Genomic DNA, 24,252 nt, shown 5'->3' on the forward strand with positions numbered 1-24,252 from the left:
GAAAATAGGTGAGTGGGCAGGTTTCTCAGAGCTACAGTCTTTACTTTAGGGACTGTCCCTTTCCCCTAAAGTTTACTTTAGAAATGGTGGTACATGGACTCACGTTGGATAGGAGGGACAATAGGTGAAATTGATGATGGCAGGATCTGGGTCTGCTGACATACTCCAAGCTATTTACATATATTTTTAAGTTTATTTATTTTTGAGAGAGAGAGAGATCAGGGGAGGGGCAGAAAGAGAGGGGGACAGAGGATCCCAAGCAGGCTATGCACGAATGAACCTTGAGATCATGACCTGAGCCAAGATCAAGAATCGGACACTTAAACAGCTGAGCTACCTGGGCACCTCTATTTACTTTTTTTTTTTTAATGTTCATTTATTTTTGAGAGAGGGGGAGACAAAGGATCCAAAGCCACCCAGGTGCCTCTTATAATTTTTAAAACATTTTTTTTAATTTAAGTGATCTCTATACCCAACATAGGGCTTGAACTCACAACCCCAAGATCAAGAGTCACATACTCTTCCAACTGAGTCAGCCAGGAACCTCTGATTTTTAAAAGTTAATCTATGTATTCCATTTTCTTGCCATCAATTTCTGCTGTATCAACACTTTTCCAGATTAAAAATTTGGGACTTTTAGGGGCACCTGGGTGGCTCAATTGGTTAAGCATCTGCCTTTGGCTCAGGTCATGATCTTGGGGTTTGTGAGTTCAAGCCCCGCATCAGTTCTCTGCTGTCAGCACAGAACCTGCTTCAGATCCTCTGTTCCCCTCTCTCTCTGCCCCTGCCCTGCTTGTGCGTGTGTGCTCTCTCTCTCTCTCTCTCAGTCTCAAAAAAATAAAGAAAGAAACTTTAAAAAAAATGTTGGGGCTTTTCTTTGCCCCTTGGTTCTCCTTAATTCCCTATAACCAGCTGGTCACCAAGGCCTATAATTTTTTCTAATGTCTCTTGATTGTTTTCCTTCCTCTTCATCTTTACTTCATTTCCACATTCAGGCTCATGCTTGTTTCAGGCTCATGCTTGTTTCACAGCAATAACCTCTTCATGGAAGGTTTCATGCAATCAGTCTAATTTCTTGAACCACTTGCCTTCATCATAGCACTATCTGGTTTAAGAATTTGCAATTTTCAGGGCACCTGGCTGGCTCAGTTGTTGGAGCATATGACTCTTGATCTTGAGGTTGTGAGTTTGATTTTTTTTTTTTTAATATTTATTTATTTTTGAGAGAGAGAGAGATGGAGCACAAGCAGGGGAAGAGCGGAGAGAGATGGAGACAGAATCTGAAGCAGGTTCCAGGCTCTGATCTGTTAGCACAGAGCCTGACGTGGGGCTCAAACTCATGAACTCTGACATCATGACCTGAGCTGAAGTTGGATGCTAAACCGACTGAGCCACCCAGACACCCCTTGGGGTTGTGATTTGAGCCTCACATTGGGTATAGAGTTTACTTAAAAAAAAAAAAAATCTTGCAATTTTCTCCATTGTCTACAAGATAAAACTAAACTACTCCTCCCAGCATTCTAATCCCTCCATTACCAGATTTTAACCTTATTTCTCTGTTTTTTAGTACGTATTCGTATTAGTTAATGTTATGATAGCTGCTATAACAAAGAGACACAAATGACTCAGAAAAGACAGAGACTCATTTCTTTCTTTTTTTAAGTTTATTTATTTATTTTGAGAGAGACAGCAGGAGCAGGGTAGGGGCAGAGAGAAGTAAAGAGAGAGAATCCCAAGCAGGCTCTGCACTGCCAGCTGCAGAGCCCAATGCAGGGCTCAAACCCAGAAGCCATGAGATCATGACCTGAGCCAAAAGCAAGGGTCAGATGTTTAACCGACTGAGTCACCCAGGCTCAGAAATTCATTCCCCAGAAATTCATTTCTTAATTTAGTGTCTGAGTTCCAGGCTGCTCCATGCAGTCATACAGGGTCCTTCCATCTTGTTTCTCCATTCAACAGGGTTGAATATGGATCACAGGACATCTTCTTTTTAGCCCTTGAAAAGGCAAAAAAGCAGGCTTGCCATCTGAAAGTCTCTGCCTAGGAATGAGTGGGCGCATATTATCTCTACTCAAGGGAAGTTGGAGATACAGCACTATTCAGCAATCGTGTATCAAGCTACAGTTAATACAGAAAAAGAAGAGAAGTTGGGCGAGGTAGCTGCATATGTTGAAGGACCTAACTGGCAGATTGGTGTCTTTTGCAAGATTGACATCATGGCAGATCCAAAAACTGATGACCAATTACATTTCACTGATGTCAAAAAATATTTCAACTCTTATGCTCTCACAGGTAGAATGAATTCCGTACTGGCCACATATGGAGGCATTGCTTTGATAGTCTTATACTTCAAGTTAAGGTCTAAAACAACACCAGCTTTGAAAGCAACATAAATGCATTTTAAACTGTACCTCATCTGTTAAGTTTCCAAGCCCAGAGAAGCTAATGTCAATTCATCATCTGGTATTCAATTTGTACAATACATTATGAACCTGGAAAAAAGAAAAGAAAAAAGAAGTCAGCTAGCTCTGTGTGCCACACGCCCTCTGCTTCCATTGTCCTGGTCTCTCCAACACTCAGCTTTTCTTTCCTTCTCTCCTTCTCTTCTCTCCACTTATCCAAATAACATTCACCCTGTTAAAGTATTACCTCCTCTTATACATATTGCAGCCATATTAAAGAATGTCTCAGTAAGCTGAAGGAAGTGGAAATAGTTCCAGGCTCTTTAAAACTGATTTGTAGATCCTGGTCTTTGCTCTTTATGAAGCGCTTCCCCCCTTACTTTTGTTTTTTTACAACTTCTTGAATTCTTGGAAGTGGATTTCAGAAATCTTAAATAACACTCACAGAGTAATAAGTAAAAAGGGGAATGGTGGGGGTGGGAAGAGGGGTTGCCAATAGCATGGGTAGAATCCACTTCTAATGGCTGAGTCCAGCTACCACAACTATTTGTCCTGACTTGAGAGTACTCTAATTGGGACTAGAGTGTAGTCTTTTTTTTTTTTTTTTTAAATTTTTTTTTTTTTTTTTAATTTTTTTTTTTTTCAATTTATTTTTGGGACAGAGAGAGACAGAGCATGAATGGGGGAGGGGCAGAGAGAGAGGGAGACACAGAATCGGAAACAGGCTCCAGGCTCTGAGCCATCAGCCCAGAGCCTGACGCGGGGCTCGAACTCACGGACCGTGAGATCGTGACCTGGCTGAAGTCGGACGCTTAACCGACTGCGCCACCCAGGCGCCCCTAGAGTGTAGTCTTGATAAGGCTTAATTTCTTGTAAAATAACCTTGTTGCCTAAATTGATGTAAAATATCTACATAAACTGTGCAACCAAGGGAAGGTAATGCAGATAAAAAGGGTATCAAAGAGAAGCAGTTTGGCAACGTTCATCCAGAATTATCTGAGGGAAAGACAATGAATCTGATGAACAGGATCATTCTGGTTATTAGAGAAGTGTAAAAATAATTGCTTCTTTATATATATATATATATATATATATATATATATATATATTTAACTTTTAACTTTTTATTTTTAAGAGAGAGAGAGAGAGAACATGCACAAGTGGTGGAGGGGCAGAGAGAGAGGGAGACACAGAATCTGAAGCAGGCTCCAGGCTCCAAGCTGTTAGCGCAGAACCTGATGTGAGGCTCGAACCCACTAATCGTGAGATCATGACCTGAGGTGAAATCAGACACTTAACCAACTGAGTCATCCAGGTGCCCCGAATTCTTCTATATGTTGAAGTATTTAGGGAGAAGTGTACCAGTGTAGGGAATTGATTTTGAAATATGTTTTTAAAAAAATAAGGTAGATGAGTGGATGGATAGAGGAATGGAAAAATGGCTAGACAGGTGGTAAGTGTAGTGAAATTTATATTAAGGGTAGAATCTAGTTGGTGAGTGTATAGATGCTCCTTGCAAAATTCTTTCAACTTAGCTGCATGTTGAAAATTTTTATAACAAAATAGGATAGAAACCTGCTAACATTTTTTAAATACTTTCCCTGTGTCAGACCCTTTACATTAATGATCCCATTTCATCCTCAGGACAAGCCTGTAAGACAGACACTATATTATTATTAACTCCATCTTATAAATGAGCAAACGAGCACAGAGAGGTTAAGTGACTTGCCTGACTTCCCACATTTAAGATGAAGCCAATCTAAGATTTAAATCCAGGTGTGTGTTTGCAAAGCCAGATCCCTTGGTTATGGGACAGGGATAAGTCAACAGGCTTTTTTCACAGCCTCCATAAAATATTATTCAAGATTCTATCATTCATTTTTCCTGATTCCTTATCCATGAAGCAGTCTTCCTACTTCTTCCCAAACAACTTGTATCTGGGAAAAGAGTGTCCTACGCCTAGTGGATGAACTACATCTCTGGTCACAAGAAAAGCCTGTGATCAAACTCCAGAGCTGTGTTGGTTCTCAACTGTTAGTGGAAAACAGATGTCATCTATGTGGGGTACTGGGCTTTCATATTCATCACTAAATCAAGCACCTATCAGTTACGATGTTCACTTGGAAGGGTAGGATGCCATTGCCTTTTGGCCCGGTTGTCCATTTGAACTCTGGTAGGCTACTATTAACCTGGGGCTCCCCTGGTCCCTCCAAGTACTTTCCTTAAACTCACCCAACACCATCCATTGTTTTTCTGGCCCTTCACTATTATCACTTCGGTTTTAAAATTTACTTCTGTGTAGGGGCACCTGGGTGGCTTCAGAAAGTTAAGCATCCAATTCTTGCTTGGTCATGATCACAAAGTTCATGAGTTCGAGCCACACGTCAGGCTCTGTGCTGACAGAGCAGAGCCTGCTTGAGATACTCGCTCTCTCCTCTTTCTCTGCCCCTCCCTGGCTTGTTCTCTCTTTCTTTCTCAAAAATAAATAAATAAACTTTAAAATTTATTTCTCTGTTAGTTGTTACAGTAGCAAGAATATACCCAACAGTATTATTACAATTTTCATCTACTAAAGGAACTTTTACTTTTGTTGGCATCATAGAGTGATGGCAATAAAATTTATTGCCAACAATACTACTACAATTTGTACGACCCTAAGAAACAAATGTACGAAATGAATATCTCAATATAAAGGTTCTTATAGGGTAAATTGGTTCCCTGCTGTGTCTTGGATTCTTTAGTGGAACGCAGTAAGTTGAGTATCAGGGCTTTAGTGAAGAGCAAATCTTGTCAAAGTGAATTTTGAGGGACAGAACTCTTAGGATAGTCAAAGAAAAAACATGGATCCCAGAGCCCTTCCCCTACCTACTAAATCAGAATTTCTGAGAATGGGTGCAAGTAATGTGCATTCCAAACAAGTTCCCCAAGTGATTCTTATGACCACCAAATTTATTTTAAAAATGTTTTTAATGTTTATTTTTGAGAGAGAGAAAGAGAGAGAGAGAGCGAGCATGTGAGGAGGAGGGGCAGAGAGAGAGAGAGGGAGACACAGAATCCGAAGAAGGCTCCAGGCTCTGAGCTGTCAGCACAGGCCCTGATGCAAGGCTCGAACCCACAAACCATGAGATGACCTGAGCCAAAGTCAGAAGCTTAAGCAACTGAACCACCCAGGTGCCCCTTATGACCACCAAATGTAAGATCCACTATTCCAAATGACTTGGGATATTTTGGAAATCTGTGACCAAACTGTTGGTTGTCAAAATGATTTGGGGGCACCCATGGCATTCACTGTGGGGGTGGTTAGAGATGCTAGATGCCCTCTAGGGAGAGTCCAGCACAGCCAACCATCCTCATGATTTCCCAGAGTCTCACCAGATATTCACATTCACATAGGTGAAAAATCTATTATAATAATGTAAGCCTAGAACACAACCCCATTTTACATATGAGCACAAAATATTTTTTGTGTGGTTTTAATATACACTGAATTTCTCAGGAATGCAACTACCATGTTCATCAAAGATTATTTTATTAGAAAACTTTTTGAAAGTTGTAAAATCACAATTCTGACAGCTCACCAGTATAGAACATCAGCATCAGACTGCATGTGCTACACCTACAGTGATTCTATGTCTAGGCATAAACATTTGAAAACTTTAAGTCTTTTAATGTAGTCATACCCAAGTGTGTAAGGAAAAACTCAGTTTTCCTCCCTTACTCTCATACTACTACCAAACTCACAACTTCTGATACCAGGTGTGTGGAATTTTTTGCCCATACTGAACAATTCTCTGTGACACCAGCAAGGGGTCTTATTAAATTTAACTCAATTCTGACACTAGCTAATGGAGACAACATGAGATCCCACAGATTTAAGGGCTCAGTCCCATGAGATTGCCCCCACTTCAGATGTCAACTGCAATTAGTAGTTACCCATAACCTCTGTCTGACTTGGCTACAAATCAGAAGTTCCCATGACCTCCTTCCCTTGGATTCAATTACCTGCTAGAACAGTTCACAGAACTTAAGGAAACACTTATGTTTACCAGTTTATTATGTTATAAAGGATGTGACAAAGGATACAGACGAACGGCCAGATGAACAGATACACAGAGCAAGGTATGTGCGATATGGAGCTTCCATGCCTTCTTTAGGCAAGCTACTCTCCTAGAACCTAGATGTGTTCAACAATCTTGAAGCTCTCTGAACCCCATAATATTGGGAATTTTATGGAGACTTCATCAGATAGGCATGACCAATTATCAACTCCATTTCCAGCCCCTCTCTCCTCTTTGGAGAGTGGGGGGTGGGGCTGAATATTCCAAGCTTCTAACTGTCACTTGGTCTCTCTGGTGACCACCCCCATCCAGGACCCAACCAAAGGCTCACAGAGTTGACTCATTAAAACAAAAGACATTGCTATCACCCAGGAAATTCCAAGGGATTTATGAGCTCTGTGTCAGAAAATGGGGGTCAGAGACCTATATATACATATTTCCCATTATTCATACCAAACGTTTACATATTGAAGTATTATTTTTTTATAAATGGCTTTCTTTTTATTTCTCCTTGACATTGTTGTTAGAGCATTATTTTTATTTCTTTGAAAATATACATGTGAGGTAGATTATATCTATGAATTCACTTCAGGATAGTAAACAGGATGTTACAAATATAAATTATAAAACAGTGGACACTGATCTGATAAGGTGAAGAATAATTGCCCTTGATACTAAAGAACATGCCTTAAACACATAAAATCTTTTTTTTAAATAAAACAGCAATCATGAAGTTACATTTTTTAAGAAACAAACAAATCTGGCTAGTAAATGGATGTGTTCTGGGTCTATGATCCAGAAGAATATGAAAGAGAGTGAGAGATAACAAAATGAAGTTGCCTTATAGATTTTGTGTTGAAAGATAAAAAAGATGCCCATTATCAAACTGAATAGATGTGTTTATAGAAAAGTTTCATAATAAAATCAACCACTGTGGTCCTCCATAGGCTCAGAAGAGCTATCCAAATGCAAGGTGTATAATATACAACACACTAAAGACCAGACATGGTGGGGCGTGTACTAACCCAACCAGGCTCAAGGAAGAAAGGTATTGACTTCTAATCAAGATAATTCATTCAGCAAATATTGAACATCTGCTATATGCCAGCTGCCAGGAATAAGAGAATCACTGCTTTTAAGGATCGATTTTATATTTTAGCAAGGGAGCCAGGCATATGACCAAATAACCATACTTCAGTGTGATAGGATGATAGGTAATATGCTGGTTTTCATGTTGCACATATCTTGGAAGAGGTTGAGAGGATGTGATCACAAGGTGACCCTCAAGCTGAGCAATCAGAGTCTCTTTACCCCTCCCTTGTCCTTGGAATATATGTTCCACTCACCATTCCCACACTAGGAGACATTTCAAGGATGCAGCCTTAAGAGAGTAATGTGTTGCTGAGGCCATCTGGACTTTGTACGTGACTGGGCCCCATTAAGGCATTAATATAAACTTTTAAGAATCTGGCAGGTGGGTGTGGAGATCTACTTGTCTTACAGCTGACCAAAACAAATATTGTATGGAAGTTCCCTTGCTTATTAAACCTGCAATTTACCAATCTGGAAAAGTCCCCTTCTTTCTTCTGTCTCTCCTTGTCCTCTGCATATGGGGGCCAGTTTTGAATTTCACCTGGGAAACTCCTGCAGATGCTAACCAAGGACAAAGAAAGAAGAGTCTATCTGGCTAAGGGAATCTGTAAAGCCTTCCTTTAAGCTGAGTCTTAAAGGATGAGTGGAATGAAACAAATGAAGAAGTCTGTGTTAGGAGGTGGGGAGAAGGAAGATAGGTGATAAGCAGGGTGTCAAGGGAAGGCTATGCATGTTGTGTGGCCTTCATGGGGAAAGTTATTCAGAAGTCTATTCAAATATTTAAAAAAATTGAGGTATAACTTATGTAGTGTGAAAGTCTTTACACACCACTATAGCTCAGTTTTTAAATATATGTAATCCATGTGAAAGATATATAAAGCCAGACTCCAAAGTGGTATTGAAATAGGGAAGAGAGCCAAGTGTAAACTGAACTCAACTTTGATTTGTGCAAAGGTAACTGGACATTTTCAATGGAGAAGGGGGAAATAGGGAAGGGAAATGAGCAGTCAGGAGTGTGGAAATTTACAAAAAATGGGATGGGGCCATCTGTGTTTGTTAACTGGCATTTATTGACGTTAGGCTCCTACCCTGCCACAGACACTAGGAGACAAACATCGTGTGGCTAGGTGTCGGCTAGAACAAACAGTAAATACTTTCGGCAGGCTTGTGCTTTCCTAAGCAGCAACCTAAGGGAGCTGAAGTCATCATCCTGGACTTAAGAAGTTAGAAACTTTGCTAGTGTTTGTTCAAGTCTCTTAGTATAAGGGATGGGCAAAATAATTTGTGCTAAGAGTTGTCATAGTTAAGGGTGCCTGGGTGGCTCAGTCCATTAAGTGTCTGACTCTTGGTTTCCACTCAGGTCATGATCTCATGGTTCATGGGTTCAAACCCCTTGTCAGGCTCTGTGCTGACAGCGTGGAGCCTGCTTAGGATTCTCTCTCTCTCCCTCTCTCAAAAAAAAGCAAAAAAAAAAAAAAAAAAAAGCCACACACACAAAAAAGCGAAAACAAAACAAAACCCACAGAACAAAACAAAAAAAAGAGTTGTTATAGGTCAAGACTGAGGGCTTGTTGAAAAGAGGGCTCAGCAGAGGCTGACTAGAGTTTGGTCAAGGATTAAGTCTTTATCACTCATCACTCAGATCAAGATATAGAATATATCTAGCAACTCAGAAGGCTCCTTTGGGCCACTTCTCATCAATACCCACCCAAAAGGTACCCAACATTCTGCCCTCCATCACAAAAATTAGTTTTATCTGTTTTTGAACTCAATATACAGACATACCTTGTTTTATTGCTCTTCACTTTATTGTACTTTGCAGAGATTGCAATTTTTACATACTGAAGGTTTGTGGCAACCCTGCACCAGCCAAGTCTATTGGCACTATTTTTTCAACAGCATTTTCTCACTTCGTGTCTTTGTGTCACATTTTGGTAATTCTCACAATATTTCAAATTTTTTCATTACTATTACATTTGTTATGGTGATCTGTGATATTTGATGTTAATTATTTTGGGGCATTGCAAACAGCACACATAAAAGATGGCAAACTTAATCGATACATGTTGTGTATGTTTTGACTGATGCACCGACCAATTGTTCCCCATCTCTCTCTCCTTCCTCAGGGACCCCTATTCCCTGAGACATAGCAATATTGAAACTAGGCCAATTAATAACCCTAAAATGGCTTCTAAGTATTCAAGTGAAAGAATAATCACATGTGTATCACTTTTTTTTATTTTAAGTAAGCTCTATGACTAATGTGGGGCTTGAACTTATCACCCAAGATTAAGTCTCATATTCTACCAACTGAGCCAGCCAAGCACAGCTCACATTTCTCTCACTTTAAATCAAAAGCTAGAGGGGCACCTGAGTGTCTCAGTCAGTTGAGCGTCCAACTCTTGATTTCAGCTCAGGTCATGATCCTGGGGTCGTGGGATTGAGCCCCAAATTGGACTCTGCATTGAGCATGGAGCGTTGCTTAAGATTCTCTCTCTCTCTCTCTCTCTCTGCCCTTCTCCCCCACTCATGCTCTCTCTCTCTCTCTCTCTCTCAAATAAATCAATCAAAAGCTAGAAAAAGGCATGTTAAAAGCTAAAACAAGCCAAAAGCTAGGCCTCCTGCACCAGTTAGCCAAGTTATAAATGCAAAGGAAAAGTTCTTGAAGGAGACGAAAAGTCCTACTGCAGTGAATACACAAATGATAAGACAGTGAAACAGCCTTATTGCTGATATGGAGAAAGTTTTAGTGGTCTTGAGAGATCAAATCAGCCACAACATTTCCTTAAGCCAAAACCTAATCCAGAGCAAGGCCCTAACTTTCTTCAAGTCTGTGAAGGCTGAGAGAGGTGAGGGAGCTACAGAAGAAAAGTCTGAAGCTAGCAAAGTTTGGTTCATGAAGTTTAAGGAAAGAGCCATCTCCACAACATAAAAGTGTGAAGTAAAGCAGCAAGTGTTGATGTAGAAGCTGTAACAAGTTATCTAGAAGAGCTAGATAAGATCATTAATGAAGGTGGCTACACTAAACAACAGACTGTCAATGTGGTCAAACAGTCTTCCATTGGAAAAAGGTAGGACTTTAATAGCTAGAAAGAAGTCAATGTCTGGCTTCAAAGCTTCAAAGGACAGGCTGACTCATTATTAGGATCTAAGGCAACTGGACTTGAAGTTGAAGCCAATGCTCATTTACCATTCCAAAAATCCTAGGGCCCTTAAGAATTATGCTAAATCTACTCTTTCAGTGCTCTGTGAATGGAACCACAAGGCCTGGATGATAGCACATCTGTTTCAAACACAGTTTACTGAATATTTTAAGCCCACTATTGAGACTTACTGCTCAGAGAAAAATGTTCCTGTCAAAATATTACTGCTCATTGACAATGCACATGGTCACTCAAGTGTGCTGATGGAGATGTACGGTGAGATGCACATTGTTTTCATGGCTGCTAACATGACATCCATTCTGCAGTCAATGGATCAAGGAGTCATTTTGATTTTTAAAACATATTATTTAAGAAATACATTTTGTGATTTGGTTAGTGTTTTAGTAACATTTCAAGTTTTTTTTATTTGTTTTATAGACTAAATGTAGGGTTGGTATGAAGCAAAAATCTAATTGTTAAATTTCTCATTTGTGTTTTGTTTTCTTGAATACTTTTTTTTCAGTTGTTTAAGGAGATTTAAAAATTATTGTACTTTGGTCAAAAAATAATAAATATATCTTATAAATGTAAAAAAAAGAAATATATTTTGATTCAGTAAAGTTGCAGGATACAAAATTAATATACAGAAATCTGTTGTGTTTGTATATACTGATAACTAGCAGAAAAAGAAATTAAGAAAATAATCCCATTTACAATTGCATCAAAAAGAATAAAATACCTAGGAACATATTTAACCAGGGAGGTGAAAGAAATGATAAGACACTGTTAAAAGAAAGTAAATATACATAAATAAATGGAAACATACACCATATTTATGGATTAGAAGAATTAACATTGTTAAAATGTCCATTCTACTCAAAGCAAGCTACAGGTTCAGTGTAATCCCTATCAAAACACCAGTAGTACTTTTCACAGAACAAGAACAAATAATTCTAAAATTTGTATGGAACTGCGGAAGACCTCAAAGAGCCAAAGCAATATCGAGAAAGAAGAAGAAAGCTGAAAGTATCACAATCTCAGATTTCAAACTATACTACAAAGCCATAGTAATCAAAATAGATGATAATGGCACAAAAATAGATCAATGGAACAGAATAGAGAGCCCAGAGAAAAACCTCTACATTTATAGAGAGGTTCAATTAATCTATGACAAAGGAGACAAGAATATACAATGGAGAAAAGACAGTCTCTCTAACAAATGGCATTGGTAAAATGCAAAAAAAATGAACCTGAACCACTTTCTTATACCATACACAAAAATAAACTCAAAATGGATTAAAGACCTAAATGTAAGGCCTGATGCCATAAATCTCCTGAAGGAAAACATCTCTTGGACAATGGCCTCAGCAGTATTTTTCTGTGTCTCCTAAGGAAAAAGAAACAAAAGCAAAAATAAACAAGTGGGACTACATCAAACTAAAAAGCATTTGTACAGCAAAGGGAACTATTAACAAAATGAAAAGTCAAGCTACAGAATAGAAGAAGATATTTGCCAATGATAGATCTGATGAGGGGTTAATATCCAAAATATATAAGGAACTCATACAACTGAAAAAAAATCTGATTAATAAATGGGCAGATGGGATACCTGGGTGGCTCAATCAGTTGGCTCAATCAAGCGTCCAACTCTTGATTTCAACTCAGGTCATGATCCCAGGGTCATGGGATCAAGCCCTGTGTTGGGCTCCATACTGAGCGTGGAGGCTGCTTGATATTCTCTTTCTCTCTCTCTCTCCCTCTGCTCTTCTCCCCAACTTGTACTCTCTGTCTCTAAAATAATTTTTAAAAAATGGGCAGAGGATCTGAAAATACATTTTTCCAAAGCAGACATATAGATAGCCAACAGACACATGAAAAGATGCTCAACATCACTAATCATCAGGGAAATGCAAATCAAAACCACAATGAGATATTACCTCACACCTGTCAGAATGGCTAGTATCGAAAGACAAGAAATAAGAAGTGTTGGTGAGGATGTGGAAGAAAAGGAACGCTTGGACACTGTTGGTAGAAATGTAAACTGGCACATCCACTATGGAAAACTGTATGGAGTTTCCTCAAAAACTTAACAATAGAAATATCATCTGATCTAGTAATTCCTCTTCTGGGTCTTATCTGAAGCTAACAAAAACACTAATATGAAAAGATATATGCATTACTATGTTTCTTGCAGCATTATTTACAATAGCCAAGATATGAAAGCAACAATAGAGGAACGGACACAGAAGATGTGGTACAGACAAAGGAGTATTACTAAGACACAAAAAAGAATGAAATCTTGCCATTTGCAACAACATGGGTAGACCTAGAGGGTGTTATGCTAAGCGAACTAAGTCAGAAAAAGACAAACACAAGAAGATTTCACTTATACATGGAATCTAAAAAGCAAGACAAATGAACAAACAAAAGCAGAAATAGACTCATAAATACCAGAGGAGAATGGAGTGGGGGCATGGGCAAAATACATAAAGGGGATTAAGAGTTACAAATTTCTAGTTATAAAATAAATAAGTCATGGGGATGAAAACTACAGCATAGGGAATATAGTCAGAAATATTGTGATAACTTGGGGCACCTGGGTGGTTCAGTCAGTTAAGTGTCCAACTCTTGATTTTGGTTCAGGTCATGATCTTAATGGTTCGTGAGACTGAACTCCCCTTGGGGCTTTACACTGACAATGTGGAGCCTGCTTGAGATTCTCTTTCTCCCTCTCTCTCTGCCCCTCCTCTGCTCACACTCACTCTCCCTCAAAATAAATAAAGATTAAAAAAAATGTTCATCAACACCAGAATACATAAACTGTGGGGCGCCTGAGTGGCTCAGTCAGTAAAGCATCTGACTCTTGATCTCAGCTCAGGTCTTGGTCTGGAGTTGTGAATTTGGGCCCTACATTGGGCTCCACTGTGGGTATGAAGCCTACTTTAAAAAAAAAAAAGAATAAACTGTGATATATTCATAAACATAGATTTCTTTCCAATTACGAAAAAAATGTACTATTGCCATACAACAATATAGATAAGTCTTATAGACGAAAAGCCATACACAAAAGAATATATACTATATGACTCCATTTATAGGCATACCTCAGAGATATTATGGATTTGGTTCCAGATAACCACAATAAAGCAAATATTGCAATAAAGTGAGTCAAATGAATTTATCAGTTTCCCAGTGCACATAAAAGTTATGTTTGCACTATGCTATAGTCTATTAAATGTGCAATACCATTATATCTAAAAAACCAATGTATATACCTGAACTTAAAAATACTTTATTGCTAAAAATACTAACCATCATCAGAGCTTTCAGTGAGTTGAAATATTTTTGTTGGTGGAGGGTCTTACTTTGATGTTAATGGCTGCTGACTGATCAGAGTGGTGGTTGCTGAAGGTTGGGGTGGCTGTGGTCATTTCTTAAAACAGTGAAAGTTTGCCACATTGATGGACTCCTTTTTTTATGAATGATTTCTCTGTAATGTACAGTGCTATTTGATAGCAAAATGTGAGATCATGACCTGAGATGAAATCAAGTCAGAGTTTTAACTGATTGAGCCACCCAGGTGCCTTGGCATTGTTCTTTTAATTTTAGCCATTCTGATGAAGGTGTAGCAATATTTTATTATGAGTTTTGTACACATTTCCCTTTTGACTGAGCACCTTTTTATATGCTTATTAATTATTTGGCTATTCTCTTTTGTAAACTGACCTGTTGGGGTCTTCTTCCCACTTAAAAAATTGAGTTATCTTTTTCTTACTGATTTGTAGAGTGGATAGGAGTATGTTAGTTGGATCCTATGGGAAGCAGATACCAATATGAAATGATCAATGCGGGGCGCCTGGGTGGCTCAGTCGGTTGAGCGGCCGACTTTGGCTCAGATCATGATCTCGCGGTCCGTGAGTTCGAGCCCCGCGTCGGGCTCTGTGCTGACAGCTCAGAGCCTGGAGCCTGTTTCGGATTCTGTGTCTCCCTCTCTCTGACCCTCCCCTGTTCATGCTCTGTCTCTCCCTGTCTCAAAAATAAAAATTAAACGTTAAAAAAAAAAAAAAAGAAATGATCAATGCAATTGATGTATTGGGGTAATGCCTATGAAAAATAAAGGGGAGAGAAATAAAGGAATAGGCAGGAAGAGTCTTCAGATGCAGATCTGACACGTGTGAAAAAGGAAAAGGAAGGAGAACTGGGTAGGAATACAATAAGATTGAAGTACATCTCTGAGAAAGTCTTAACCAGTCCAATGAGAAGCTCTAACACAACAGCTCCCCATAGAGAAGTTCTGTACTGGTTGGAGATAGTGAGCCCTTGCCCCACAACTGTGCTTATAACTGGCTAGATGCTTCTAAGGAAATGTGTGTACTTGGCTTGCAAGCTGAGGTAGATCTTTTCTAGAAGTGAAATCTAAGCAAAGTAACTGATGGACACCACAGAATTCTTTACCAGATGTATGTATTGCAAGTATCTTCTCCTAGTATGTAGCTTGCCTTTTTATTCTTAGTGGCATCTGTTAGTTACTTTTAATTAAGTCCAATTTACCTATCTTTTCTTTGTTATTGCTTTTTGTACATTGTTCAAGAAGTCTTTGCCTTTCTCAAGTTCATGAAGGTATTCTCCTATGTTTTCTCCTAGAAGTTTTATCATTTTGCTGTTCACATTAAAGTCTATGATCCATTTTATTTTATTTTAATTTTTTTTACGGTTTATTTATTTTGGGGGGGTGCAGAGAGTGGGGGGGGGGGAGAGAAACCCAAGCAGACTCCACGCTGTTAGCACAGAGCCTGGCACAGGGTTTGATTCTACAAACAGTGAGACCATGACCTGAGCCGAAATCAGGGGTCAAACACTTAACCAACTGAGCCACCCAGGTCCTCCCATGGTCTATGATCCATTTAAAAAAATATTTTGGGCATGGTGTAAGGTTAGGTTCAGGTTCTATTATTTTCCAGATGACAAATTTTTCCCAGCACTAATGAAAAGACCTCCTTCCCTGCCCCCCCCCCCCGCCCCCACCTGCAGTAGAGACTGTTCTAAACAAGTGACTGTATATGTATGGGTCTGTTTCTGGATTTTCTAGTCCAGCCCATTATTCTATTTGTCTAAACTTGTGCTAATATCATACTATCTTAATTTCTGTAGTTTTATAATAAATTTGGATATGTGGTAATGTAGATTCTTCACCTTTATTCTTCGCTATTGGCTTGGCTATGCCAGGACCTTGGCATTTCTCTATATATTTAAGAATCACCTTTTCAATTCCAACAAAAATATGCTGCAGTTTCAATTGGGATTCATTAATTCTATAGACTAATTTGGGGAGAACTGATATTTAAACAATATTAAGTCTTTCAATCCATGAACATGGCATGTTTCTGGAAAGGAACTTCTAGGTAGAAGGGAAAGTAAGAACAAAGGCAGATGGACAAGAAAGAGCATAGCTTCTGGGATATGAGAAGCTACAAAGCAGTTCATTGAGGTGTAAAAGTGCAAGGCATGGAATGCAGAAGATGAGGCTGAAGAAAGAGGTCTGATGTGCATTCATACTAAAGACTCAGGTGACTCTCCTCTTTGGCCTCTTACTCCTTTTCTTGGTCTCTGCCTCTAGCCACACTATCCTTTTTGTTTCTTGAATGTACTGTGATCCCTCCCACTGCTGGGTCTTTATCTGTATTTGCCTCTCCCTCCACCCTCCATAAGGACTTCTGTCACCTAAATTTTTCTTAGCTTTCATTTCTCACCTTGAAACCCTTCTATTTTTTTTTTTTGAAGTCTTCCCTGAGTCCTTACTTTGAAACAGTTTCCTTTATTATATACTTTCATAGAGCTATGTTCTTTTCCATAGAGCATTTATATTAATTTGTTTTTATGTATTCAATCACAGGATTATCTTGATCTGGTTGTATCTCTATATAAGATTGCAGTTATTAGGAAAATGGGATGATGTCTTCACTCCCCTTCATATCTCTGCATCTGTCATAGTACTTGTTGCACAGTAGATATTCAGTAAATACCTGTGTGAATTGAAGAAATTAAAAACTATTCTCATGAAAAAAAAAAAAAAAGACTCAGGTGACAATGGATTTGAATAGGTTCGAATGGCTTTCACAGGGGTTAAAAGTGTAGGCGGGGATAATAGTTAGGAGACCATTCCAGGAGTTTAGGCGAGATATAATGAAGAACATTGACAATGGCAATCAAAGTGGGAAAGAAATGGATTCATATTTTATTGGTAAAATCTGCAGTACTTGGTGACAGGATGTTGTAGGGTAGATGGGAGATGGTGAGAGTCAGAGATGGCTCCCTACTTTCTAACCTGTGTCTGAGTAGATGGCGGTACAAAGAATATGGGAGTAACAGTAAACCTGGGAGAGAAATGGTGAGTAGGTTGAGGTTGGCATGCCGATAGGGCTCCCAGTGAAGTGTCTGGAAGACAACTGGATACATATGGTCCTGGAATCATAGGTAAAATCATGAGAATCGATCAGATCACACAGGGAGTATGTGTGGGTTGAGGAGTATTAAGCATCCTTCCCTCATATTCTCAGTGAAACTTAAATTTTCCTAATTCTTTGTCTTCTTTTTCAAGACAATATTGCCCATTGATCTTCCCTGGGTTAAAAATCATAGAAAGGGGTGCCTGGGTGGCTCAGTTGGTTAAGCACCCAAATCTTAATTTTGGCTCAGGCCATGATCTCACACTCCTGAGATCAAGCCCTGCATTGGGCTCCATGCTAGATGTGGAACCTGCTTCAGATTCTCTCTCCTTCTCCCTCTGCCCCTCTCCCCCACTTTCTCTCTCAAAAACAAACAAAAACCATATAAGAAATAGTGTTTACTGGTCTGACATTATGTTTATGACCACAAGTTTCAAATGGTCATTCAGTACAACAGAAATACCTTCTAAAGTTCCACTCTCAGAGACCATGTTTTTGGCTTCTCCTCTTCCTCCAACCTTCTTTTCTCTCCTTGCCCTCTACTCTCAGTTGAATTTTACCTCATAATTTACTTAAAAAAAGGGGGGGGGGGAGCAATTTGACTACCTCATTTTTATATTTATTTATTTTTAATTTTTTTTAACGTTTATTTGTTTTTGAGACAGAGAGAGACAGAGCATGAATGGGGGAGGGTCAGAGAGAGAGAGGGAGACACAGAATCCGAAACAGGCTCCAGGCTCTGAGCTGTCAGCACAGAGCCCGACACGGGGCTTGAACTCACGAACTGGGAGATCATGACCTGAGTCACCGACTGAGCCACCCAGGCACCCCTGACTATCTCATTTTTATACCATCAAGTGTGCCAGGTTCTCTGCATCCTCTCTGCCTTCCTTCTCATTACCACAGAGGAGTCCCCATTTCAATCTACAGCCAACCCTGTACATCTGTCCTCTACATTTCACCCTTTTTCCCTGCCTCACTTATTAGCCCCCTTCTCTCTATCATCAATTTCTCCTTTGCTGCCAAGTCCCTTTCATCTTTATACAAATATGCCTTAATATCACTCTCTATAAACAAAGCAAATCTTCAGTGCCAGAGACTGCTAGTGCTCACTGATATTCATTTTCTTTTCTTCTTCCCGAGCATATAGCTAAATGCTATTTCTCAAATTCTGTTTTTCAGCCTCCTTGTGGAGGGCATACAGAAAGTAAATTGTGACTTAGTAATGTACTCAGCTTTCAGGCCTGGCCCATAAAAATCTCCCATATATGATCCTCTACTCTCTTTTCTTTTCTAGGCTGATTTTGAAGGCTACATGTTGATGCTACAAGACAGAAGGCATCTTCCAGATTACTCCTGGAAGAAAGACACTCAACTCACACTGGACTGTGACTTGAATAATAAACAAACTTCAATTGTGTTAACATGTTGAAATTGTGGTTGTGAGTGACAGCCCTTAGCCTCATATAGTTCTGCATTCCCCCTTCAGTTATTGCCTCATTTCTGTTTCCTTTAACACTCTTGAAAGGGTTGTCTATACTCCTTGTTTTCATCATTCTCCTCAACCTCCTCAAATTCAGCTTTCATCCCCACCATTCCATTGACATGGCTCTTATCAAGACCATTAATGACCTTCATCTTGCCAAATCCAAGGTCCTTTCTTTATTCTTTTTCAATCTCTCAGCATCATTTAACACAGCTGACCATCTCCATTCTTTCTGAAACACCCTCTGGGACACCATAGTCTCTTGGTTTCCTCCTGCTTCACTGGCAGCTCCTTCTCTACCAGTTCTCTAAGAATTCAAGGATCCCAGGGTTCTTTTTCATATTTTTTCCCCTCTATCTACACTTTATGTTTAGGTAGTCTTATCCCAAATGAAATGCCACTGATTCCCAAATCTTTATTTCTAGCCCTGACCTTTTCCCTTAGCTTTTGTTCTGTATATTCCACTGTCTACTGGGATGTCTACTAGGCATCTGTAACTTAACATGTCAGAAACACAACTCCTGATTTTCCCTCTCAAACCTCTTTCTTTACTAGCCTTCCTTTTTACCTGGTTGCTTAAACCAAAAATGTGGGAGGGGTGCCTGGGTGGCTCAGTTGGTTAAGCATCCGACTTCAGCTCAGGTCATGATCTTGCAGTCTGTGGATTTGAGCCTGGAGCCTGCTTTAGATTCTGTGTCTCCTTCTCTCTCTGACCCTCCCCTGTTCATGCTTTCTCTTTCTTTCTCTCTCTCTCTCTCTCGGAAATAAAAAAATATAAACATTAAAAACAATTTTTTTAAAAATGTGAGAATTGCCCTTGTTTACTTTTCTCCCTACTCCTCCCGACATCCAATCCATCATCAAGTCCTTCCGCCTCGGTCATCAAAATAGCTTACTAAATTTGACTTCTTTTCGCTATCTCCTCTGTTAAGACACTAATCCAAAGCACTTCTTTCATTTAGACTACTCCAACAGCCCCTAGTTAGTGTTCACTAAGTTTAACATGTCAGCCTGAGTAAACATCTCAAAATGTATTCATAAATCAATCACACACTTAACACTCTCCAATAGCTTTCTGTGTGCTACTGGAATTAAACCTCATCTTCCTTATCATGGTCTACAAAGTCCTAGAGGATCTGGCCCCTGCTTACCTCTTCAACCTCATTCTGTTTGCGTTAGTCCTCCTGGCCTTCTCTCCATCCCTCAGGTAAGCTCTTACCAATCTCCAGGATTTGGTACTTGCTATTCCTCTGACTGGAATGTTGTTTCCCTGAATCTTCCTGTGGATACCTCTTTCTTATCACTTAGGACTCAGCTCAAATGTCACGTCTTCAGAGCATCCCCATCCTCAGTCATATACTATCCCATTGCTTTATTTTCTTTACAGCAACAAAAAAACAAAATACCTTCACAATAGTATTTTAAAGGATCTTTTTTGATAATATGCTCGATGTCTTTCATGTGGGCCATAGCTGCATGAAGGCAGATGCTCCGTCTTCTTTCTTAGTGTGTCACCACCTAAAGAGTACCTGGCACAGAGTAGATATTTGTTGAACTGAATGAACAGTATCAACAACTGGGTGCCTTCGAGGAAAACTAGCATGCGCTATTCTCTTCTATAAGTGCCAATAACTAGCTGCCTATCATCTTTACAGTAATAAGCTCTTTTTTCTCAGCATAAGTCCCCTCAAAATCAAAATTACTACTTACCTTTGTTGTTTTTTAGTCCATCCATCACCTTGTCTTGCAATCTTTCTATCTTAAAAAATTAAGTGAGGGCACCTGGGTGGTTCAGTTGGTTGAGCATCCGACTCTTTGATTTCAGCTCAGGTCATGATCCCAGGGTGGTGGGATCCAGCCCCACATCAGGCTCTGCCCTAAGTGTGGAGCCTGCTTGGGATTCTCTCTATCCCTGTCTCTCTCCCTCCCTCTGCCCCTCTCCCCTGCTCATGTGCACTCTCTCTCTCCCTCACTCTAAAATTAAAAAAATAGGGGCACTTGGGTGGCTCAGTCAGTTGAGTGTCTGACTTCAGCTCAGGTCATGATCTCAGGGTTCTCTGGAGCCCCACATCAGGCTCAGTGCTGACAGCTTAGAGCCTGGAGCCTGCTTCAGATTCTGTGTCTCCCTCTCTCTCTGCCCCTCCCACCCTCAAAAATAAACATAAAAAAAAATTTTTTTAATAAAAAAATAAATAAACGTATCCTGTATAACTAAAATATTTTCCCTTTTCAGATATGGACTGAACCTTTCAAAAGAGGGTTCCACTACTTTAAAAAAATGTGAAAGGGTTAAAACAAATCTTTAGGAAGGTAAGAAAATAAAACCCATAGCTTAGTCATATGACAAATTAAAAAAGCCCTGGAAATAAATATAAACATGCTGTCCTATTAATGAGGAGATTTAAATAAGTCAGTCTTTGAAAAATAAAAGATAACAATTGATTAGTTCAAAATTCTATAGTTGTTACTAAATCTCCTTAGGTACAACTTGTGAGTTTACAGATTGGAGTGGTGTTAGAACTGGTCCTAAGTACTGCAACTGGGACAGATTCTGTTCGGTCCAGAACTCTTCAGTAGACAAACATTATTATCCTCTATTAAGTTCAAGAGGCACCTAAAACCAATCAATTTCTGAAGGTGGAATATAAACAAATAGACACAAAATATTTTCCCTTCCTATTTGTCATTCACCTTCCTAATGAATTCTTAAACATCTGTGCTCAGTTCTCCCTTACAGTTCTGATATTGGGGGTTGTAAGGTTAAATTCGTCTAAAAACTAAATTAAAAAATTTCCCTGGTACCAAAATGGACAAGAAATCTCACCTCCTTTCTTTTTACTCAGCAATTCCTTTAGAAAAATCGAAATTACAAATGATGTCTTTGAGATGTATGTATACCTTTTAAAAAGCTAAATAAGCCTCTTGCCAGTTTTGAATCCCTCTAAGGTCTTTCTTAGGGGCCTTGAAATTACCTCTTTGAAACCAAGCACCAAGGAGGACTCTGTCCCACCTCTTGGTCTTTGTGGGATTTTAAACCCCAGCTGTTGGCTTCCAGATGTAACTTCGTATTATTTTTTTCCTTTGGATAAAGACAGCAGGTCGGTGGTGGATTATATCTGCCTGGCTACATAAACAAATGAGGGTTGTTGTGTCTTTCTTTTGTTTTTGTTTTTGTTTTTGTTTTTTTGGTGTTTTTTTTTTTTTTTTGTCTTTACAATCTCTTTAGTGCATCACATGCTTTAATGCTTATTCAATAATAAAATTGTTTCATTCTTTCCTACTTTTAGCGGAGAGGATATTATGGAGTTGGTAGATTTTATTTTTATTATTTATTATTTTTATTTGTGCGAGAGAGATATCGAGCGATCGAGAAAGCGAGAGAGCGAGAGAGAGATCACCCAAGCGTGGGAGAGGAGCAGAGGGAGAGAGAGAGAATCCTGAGCAGGCTCCACGCTCAGAGCAGAGGTCAACAAGGGGCTCAATCTCACGACCCTGGGATCATGACCTGACAAGAGTCAGAGGCTCAAGAGACTGAGCCACTCAGGTGTACCAGATTTTATTTTTAACGATTTCCTCAACTGGGTCCTCCAGTTTCAACACTTGTATAGCTGGCTGATAATCCCCATGCCCCCTCCACACTCGTTTTAGGCAGTAAGGTATAGTGCAAAGACCACGGATTCAGACAACCCTGGGTTTAACCTGTGCTTTTCATTTTACCAGAACGTAACTTCTCTGAAGTATTACTTCTTTTTTTCTCTGAAGTATTACTTAACTTCTCTGAACCCCTATTAACCTCATTTACAAAAATTAGGACAATAATACGTTTTAAATGAGGTAAATAAACGGACACACAGGAGGTTCTTAGCACTCGAATGAAACAGAGTTATACCACACTAACTCCACACACTAAGCGTGTGTTCCACTCCTCCTCTCCTCGTGGGTATCTGTCAAATCCCAGGATAGCGTTTACCTCACTAATCTCGAGCACACTGCGTTAAGAGGCAACGAACTCGCAGTGAGGATTTTAACAGCTGAAAAAGTTTTAGTAGGTAAAGCTGACAGAGCCCTCGCAATTCAAACAGAATGGGGGAAAAGCAGGTTGCGGGGGTCCCCAAATGCAAATACGTGAATTACAAATGAATACAGGCGACAGCGCTTCCGCACTTCCTCTCCTGGGCTCATCAGGACACCGCCCGCCGACGCGGGGGCGAAGATTTGCATGTGCGAAGTTGGGAAGAGGCGGGGAACCACCCATCGAAAACCCCGGCCGCCGTCCCCCGCGGCCCCGGAAAGCCAGCCCCACTTCACCGCCCGGCCCGCCCCCAAGTGCTCCGGTGCGGCCAGCCCCCTGGACGTCACCGCACCTTCCCACCCTCTTCTGAACTTTAAACCACGCGCCTCAGAACAACCTGGAGGAGGGGGATTTCTTCCGAGCCGGCTGCTTTCCCACGCGCGAACAGTCAACGCCCGGCTCCCAGCGTTCCCCGCGCTCCCGAAGATCCCGCCTCCCACTGTCCAGACCCAGTCTCAAAGCTTTGGGCTGCAGGGGGCGGGGCGCGGGTAGGGGCGGGGCGGAGCGCGGGCCTCCAGGACGCCCCGCCTCCCCGCCCCCGGGACAGGCGGCGGTGCTGGGGGTCTACGTCAGCCGCGGGAAATCCCCTCTCCTAGCTGCCCGCCCCTCGGCCTGGCCGGCCTGTGGCTCTGGCGGCGCTCCGCCCCCTACCCCTGGCTCCCGCACCTGGGAAGGGCGACTCTGGGCGAACGCGAGAATTAAGGGGGTGGGAAGGTGTGAGCCGCAAACTCCGAGGAGGGCGGGAAGGAGGAGGAGGCCTCGGGGGGTGATCAGGGGAACAGGGGGTCCCGTCGGCAGAGTCCGTCGGCCGCCGGACCGACGCGGGCTGATCGCGGAGGTCTCGGGTCTGGACGCTTGGAGCGGGCGGCGCGGTGAGCGGAGCCATGGCCTCCGGTGAGTGTTCCAGGCGCGGGTCCGGACCGGGGGAAGGAGCTCCTCCGGACGTCGGAGTTTCGGGGGTCCCAGTTTTGGTTGTGCGCGTTATGTCTTAAAATCGTCTCATCTGGCAAATTGTCAGCCTTTAACAAGTTCCCCGGTTCAAGGTTTGCGTGCGAAATCAAAGTCACGCTCTGTAATTTGATGCCAACGATTTGATTTTTAGGATTAGGGAAGTAACAATTACCTAAATAAAGGAGGACGGATAGTTCTCGTATTTAGAAGTTGTTTTATGTTGAAATGGTGGTGTTATGTTTTAGAACAGGAATGAAGACGCTTCAGACCTCAGGAGTGCGCTACTTTTTTTTTAAAGTTTAATTTCATCAAGTGCCGAGAGGTGATGACTGATGTGTTGACAGTTGTACAAAATGTGGTGCGGCTTTAAAAGTCACCAGTGGTATCCCAACAGCTTTTAAGTGGAAACGTTGCTTGAACAAAGTGGATAGTTTCTACTCTAAAGCGCGTACTTTCTGTTTTACGGAAAAGTCATTTTTTTTTCTTTATTGGAAAGGAGTATTAAAACACCGGTGCTTTTAAAATAGGAGCAGGAATGAAAACTGTGCATCACTAATGTAGAAACTGATTTTCAGTTCATAGATGCGTGGATTTCTTGCTTT

At 40.5% G+C, this 24,252-nt stretch overlaps 2 protein-coding genes and 1 long non-coding RNA gene across 3 annotated transcripts in view; 2 read left to right on the forward strand and 1 right to left on the reverse strand.

Moving 5' to 3' along the window:
* Positions 1-1,792: 1,792 nt before the first annotated feature.
* LOC123580829 lies at positions 1,793-23,179 on the reverse strand. The gene is made up of 3 exons (XR_006703481.1): positions 23,037-23,179; positions 2,412-2,492; positions 1,793-1,996 (listed from the first exon to the last, which is right to left on the reverse strand). It is a non-coding gene; the product is annotated as an uncharacterized LOC123580829 (long non-coding RNA).
* Positions 2,157-2,437, forward strand: LOC123580828 (ATP synthase membrane subunit K, mitochondrial-like). The gene has a single exon (XM_045446146.1). The coding sequence runs from the start codon at positions 2,217-2,219 to the stop codon at positions 2,391-2,393; it is 177 nt and encodes a 58-aa protein (XP_045302102.1). The 5' UTR covers positions 2,157-2,216; the 3' UTR covers positions 2,394-2,437.
* Positions 23,180-23,287: 108 nt separating the features above from the next.
* The window catches only part of REL (REL proto-oncogene, NF-kB subunit), a 40,182-nt gene continuing 39,217 nt past the window's right edge, over positions 23,288-24,252 (forward strand). Inside the window, exon 1 of the mRNA XM_045446140.1 lies at positions 23,288-23,593. Coding sequence (XP_045302096.1) covers positions 23,584-23,593 — 10 coding nt within the window. The 5' untranslated portion in view covers positions 23,288-23,583. The remainder of the gene's footprint in view (positions 23,594-24,252) is intronic.

Source organism: Leopardus geoffroyi, chromosome A3 (assembly GCF_018350155.1).
Source record: "Leopardus geoffroyi isolate Oge1 chromosome A3, O.geoffroyi_Oge1_pat1.0, whole genome shotgun sequence".
NCBI lineage: Eukaryota > Metazoa > Chordata > Mammalia > Carnivora > Felidae > Leopardus > Leopardus geoffroyi.

Bases quoted from the DNA above. Each gene is read 5' to 3' on its own strand.
- LOC123580828 (XM_045446146.1), top strand. From the start codon at position 2,217: ATGGCAGATCCAAAAACTGATGACCAATTACATTTCACTGATGTCAAA.